We start from the raw sequence: 5,379 nt of genomic DNA on the forward strand, positions 1-5,379 counted from the left end.
GTGCGTGTGCGTGTGTGTGTGCGCGCGCGTGCGCGTGTGCCTACGTGCGTGTTAGTGAATACTGATAGAGCCTACAGCTAGTCGTCCGACTGCCTTCCTCACTAGTACTGGTACACGGCGATCAACCGAATGACCTTTGATTCAATAACCTTTCACGATAAATATTTGGTCAGCGGGTGCAGCCGCGACCACAGACCGAGCGCGTCGGGCAATGAAAACTACTCAGTCGTTGATTCGGGTCCCTCGCAATCACATAGACCGACTCCATCACGAGCATCAACATCTTACCCTCCGTCGGCAGCCGCGGGGACCTCGAGGGAATCGGTCCAGCAAGCGCCATCTGTATTCTAGTGACGTAGCCAGCGTTCGGAGAGGCGGAAATTCGCGTGTCGAGCCACTAACTATATGCGAGTCAATATTTAACTCGCGTTTTTATGATTTCCATTCGCATTGCGCAGGATTTTAAGCCTCTCGTGTCCGGGGTCGCCTATTCAAACTTTCAAAGCCGACTCTCAAACGGCCGAAATTAATCAGCTCTACTTTTAAATGCGAGCGCAAATAAATCAAGTCTTGACCAATATAAATGCTCGATTCGCTAATCGATACATACACATATATACGAGCCTGCCGGATTTGACTGCAACGCAGAATGTGAATGCATTTTCCAGCAGTAGTTATACCTAGCGGTACACTGTAGACTCTAACGGTAACCAGGATCTGCCCGCTCTACCGTGCCTGCATACAATAGAAGTCCACATTAACTTTGTGTAGTCGGCACCCTATCCACTGTAACCGTTATATAGCTGGGCGAATGATCAGGGATGTAGCGGAATGAACTGAGGGATGATGGAACAAGAATGTAGTGGGATAGATGAACGGGGTTATAGTGGGATGCATGAACAGGGGTGTAGCGGAATGATTTAATAGGGCTGTACACATAGTGAAATGGATGAACAGGGAGTGAAATGAATTAACAAGGGCGTAGCAGGATAAATGATCATCGATGTAGTGGGATAAGTGAACACTGGTGAGAGTACAGGGATGTAGTGGGATGTATAAACAGGAATGTAGGGGGAGAGATGAATAGGGATGTAGTAGAATAAATGAACAGGCATCTAGTGAGAGATAATTGAACAGGAGGCTCTCACCAGGGTTTTATCGTACTCCTGATCTTCATCCCACATTTCTTCCATAAATCAGCATTCTTTAATAAATGCTTCAATGTCGTAGCAGCTCTCATCCTTCCTCGCACATCTCGCTTCGCTTCATCCTCTCACAAGCCCCAGCTCTCTATCATCACACACACGCACGCACGCACGCACACACATACACACACACATACACTAGTTCTCCACTCTACTGCAACACGGTAGCAGTGTACAGAGTATCGTGCGCTTATACCCGTGTTTACTATCCTATACCCTTCTCATTTCCGTCCCCTCCCCGTCGTCACCCCCGTCATTAACACAGATGATCGGTTTGTTCAGTTGCAAACGATCTCTGGAAATCTGTCGGGTTGGCATTCACTGCTAAAGTGTTAAATGCACGTCTAATCCGCGCGCGCGAAATTTTGAACAGATGCGTCGATTTACTTTGAAAGCGATCCGCCGCCGTGTGAGCGTCTGTATAATCGGTTTCTCTGTCACAGGTGACGGTGGTGTCAGTTAAGTAGCGATGCTGGGGAGGCGATATTAGTATATAGTTAAATATAATCAAGAGTCCATAATAGAAAATTATATTATGGACTCTTGATATAATATGTAGCATCAAGTATATAATTTGGTATATAGTATATAGCATATAGCATACAGCATACAGTATACAGTAGTATATCGTATAATTATAGTATATAGTATATAATATTCAGTATGTAGTATATATTATATACAATATAGTATAGGACACGCGGAGTTACAGCTAGGGTTTATGTAGGATCTACATGAGAGATGTAGGGTTCATCCAGTTCGTCGTTGCATGGCAGATGTTATCGGCGACAGCAGCTCAGTGCAAACACGCTCACGACGTCGGCAAACACACCGAGAGTAGGGTTACCACCGGAGTGTGGATGATGTCAGGAGCGAATAGAAATAAAATAAAAGAACTAAGTGATGATATCGCGTTGTGTGGAAATTGCGTTTTAAATGCGGTGCAGTGATGTGGTATACGTGGCATCGATGTATGTTAGAATTGTGTGTATTTCTCTCTCTCCGTCTCCCCACTCTCTCTTGCTCTCCATCTTTCTCTCTCTTTCTCGCCACCCTTTGCCCCTTTCTCTCCATACCTCTCCCTACCTCTCTCTTCCACAAGAAAACAAAATGACAATATGAGGATTAGAATGGATGGGGTTATTCGGCTAGATGAGTGGGAATATGTACGCGGCGAAAGGAGAGGGGTAGTGGTAAGGAACTGGAAGTCCTGACTATAAACGTCGGCGGGGGTGGGATATGCGGCAAGACCAGAGGAATCAGTCAAGGTGGGTGCGGTGGGAGTAGTGTTGGGAATAACAGCCCGTCTCCCCCTTCAGTCCGGGACTGGTTACCCGTAAGCAGTACTGGCTCATTTGTAGTCGGGTTTACTATAGGTTATGTAATAGAATATCTATATATATATATATATGTATGTATCAGGAGTAGATAATAGGGGGGGGGAGGGTAGGGATTCCCTATTATCTACTTCTGATATATATCTATATATAGACGAGTTAATGAATCGCGCGTGCCAGCGTTTAATGAATTATCCGAGAGTTTCATCTTTACTAATGATGACGTTCGCCGCTCGCAGCCGATTCCTGCACCGACGAGACCCGCCGCCAGAAGAACCGAGCCCGACATCATCCACCCGAGAGTCGTCGATGGCGTCCGACGACTCGCTGGCGACGAACAGCCGCCCGGGCAGCCGCTTCCTGCGTCGGCGGGCGCAGTCGCCCGACACGGCGGCCCGCAGCAAGACGTCGAGCGGCAAGCACCGCTACAACACGCGCCGACACACGCACGGCGGCTCGCTGTTCGGCACCCGCGACGACGACGACGACGACGACGAGACGCCCGTCGCGACGCCGACCGCCGAAAGCGGCCGACCGACGTTCACCGCCGACGACGCGCTGACGCGTCGCTCGCGCTGGAGCACGCGCGCAGAATCCATAGACAGCGCGCCGACGACGCCGAAGCAGTCGACGTTCCAGTACGGCGCCTACGATCCGGCTTCACGCGCGCGACACTTCGACGCCCTGCCCGACCCGCCGCCGGCGCGCAAGTCCAGCTACCAAAGGCAGAACACGGCCATCTACACGGGAGACTCTCCCTCCACCTCCTCCTCGGGCGCCGCCGCCGCCGCTACTCCGTCGAGGGCAGTCGTCGAGACGACGGCCTCTCGTAGCTACGCGAATCGCAACAGCTACACGAACAAGGGCAGCTGCTTGAAGGTGATCGGAAATCGCGGCTGCGAGGTGGGCAAGTTCACGTGGCCGCGCGGCATCGCCATCAACCCGTGGGACAACAGCGTCGTGGTCGCCGACAGCAGCAACCATCGCGTACAGGTCCTCGACGAGGACGGCACGTTCCAGCGCGCATTCGGCAAGCACGGTAAAGGTCAGGGAGAGTTCGACGGGCTAGCGGGCGTCGCCGTCAGCCAGTCAGGCCTCATCATCGTCTCCGATCGCTACAACCACCGCATTCAAATCTTCGAGAACACGGGAAAGTTCCTGCGCGCGTTCGGCCGCGAGGGCCACCTCGAGGGGCAGCTAAACTACCCGTGGGGTATCTGCTCGGACAGCAGCAACAAGATTTACGTCTGTGATAAGGAGAACCATCGCATTCAGGTCTTCTCGATCGACGGCACTTTTATTCGAAAGATCGGCGGGCGTGGCACGGGGCCGGGCCAGTTCGAGCACCCGCATTACTGCTACGTCGCCGGCGGCTCACTCTACGTCTCCGACAGCAGCAACCATCGCGTGCAGGTCTTCGACACGGACGGCACCTACCGAAGCTCGTTCGGCAGCCAGGGCATGGCCGAGGGACAGTTCAACTTTCCGCGCGGCATCGCCGTCGACTCTCAGGGTTACATAATCGTGGGCGACAGCGGTAACAACCGCATTCAAGTGTTCAAGGCAGATCGTACCTTCCTGACTTCGTTCGGAACCTGGGGAAGCCGAGAGGGAGAACTGAAGGGATTGGAGGGACTCGGACTAATGTCTAACGGCAATATCGTAGTCAGCGATCGAGAAAATCATCGGGTGCAAATGTTCTAATGTAAGTACACAATGTGTGAGAATATATGTCCGATGTTTTTGATGTACTTACGGATTTTCGTAAAAATCACGTTTTCAACTAAACCCTGCTCACTATCATTCGGGGAAGGGTGCTGCCTTGATCTAGCACATCTTTTTATATGTTATAGCTACGTGTTGCTGTATAATGTTTAGTGTTTGAGGCATGGTCATTTTACAGAAACAATGAGAATGGCGCTAAAACCTAAAACGAGGGCATTTTCTAAACATCCAATGTTTATTTGAACTGATCTAGTGACCGAAATTTTCCGAGAGTTGATATGAGGAGGTGTAATAAGAAACCTAGTAGAGATAAGGGCCTAATAAAAACCAGGCTGACGATTCGTGTTGCGAACAAGCCCAAACATCTTCGTTCGAGCATTGAATCTCAACAGTAATTCTTTCCTTAAAAGGCCTAATTGGCAATTAAAGCTTCTAAGGGTCTCTATCATTTGAGGCCGTAAAAAATAGGTCGAATCGTGTAAAGACAAACTGTATGTCTACTGTATGTCTGTGGTGGGCGCGCATAAACTCGGACCTACTGGCGATGGATGAACGGTCCGTTATGTGAAATGCCTGCGGTGGGTGTAACCCTAACGATAAACAGGAAGCGTTGGGAAATGCGAAACCAAATTCGAGGCACTTTTTAAGTCTGTAAGAAGCTGGATTAGCTAGCATTCGTGTTACGGGGTTTACTGATGAAGCCAGCACCTAGCAGATGCGTAATGAGGCTAGCTGCAGGATCGGGGAGCAGAGATGGCTTGCTGAGAGAAAATATGACTGCTGTAGCTGTAGGCAAGCTTGATTTAGTGACGTGTCGGGATGGAAAGCGAGAGAGTCGCTATATATACCGACTCGATCTGAACTATTCTCCGAGCGTCGATAACGAAACAACAATATTCGTTCCATTCTCGCATGTTTTAATCTTTACTGTTCTCAGAGTCAATTCATTTTATAATCATACATTTCTCAGCTTTCTTATTCTGAGATTTAGTTAATTCCCTCGCTCTCCTACACTTCCCTCGCCCAACTCCCTTCACTCCCATATGCCGATCTCGCTCTCTCTCTCTCTCTCTCTCTCTCTCTCTCTCTCTCTCTCTCTCTCTCTCTCTCTC

At 49.9% G+C, this 5,379-nt stretch overlaps 1 protein-coding gene across 1 annotated transcript in view; it reads left to right on the forward strand.

Moving 5' to 3' along the window:
• LOC106817632 (RING finger protein nhl-1-like) overlaps positions 1 to 5,379 on the forward strand; it is a 24,872-nt gene that overhangs the window by 6,551 nt on the left and 12,942 nt on the right. Inside the window, exon 6 of the mRNA XM_014822317.1 lies at positions 2,782 to 4,247. Within this exon, the coding sequence (XP_014677803.1) occupies positions 2,782 to 4,246 (1,465 nt within the window). The 3' untranslated portion in view covers position 4,247. The remainder of the gene's footprint in view (positions 1 to 2,781; positions 4,248 to 5,379) is intronic.

This window comes from Priapulus caudatus, unplaced genomic scaffold, assembly GCF_000485595.1.
Source record: "Priapulus caudatus unplaced genomic scaffold, Priapulus_caudatus-5.0.1 Scaffold35, whole genome shotgun sequence".
Lineage (NCBI taxonomy): Eukaryota > Metazoa > Priapulida > Priapulimorpha > Priapulimorphida > Priapulidae > Priapulus > Priapulus caudatus.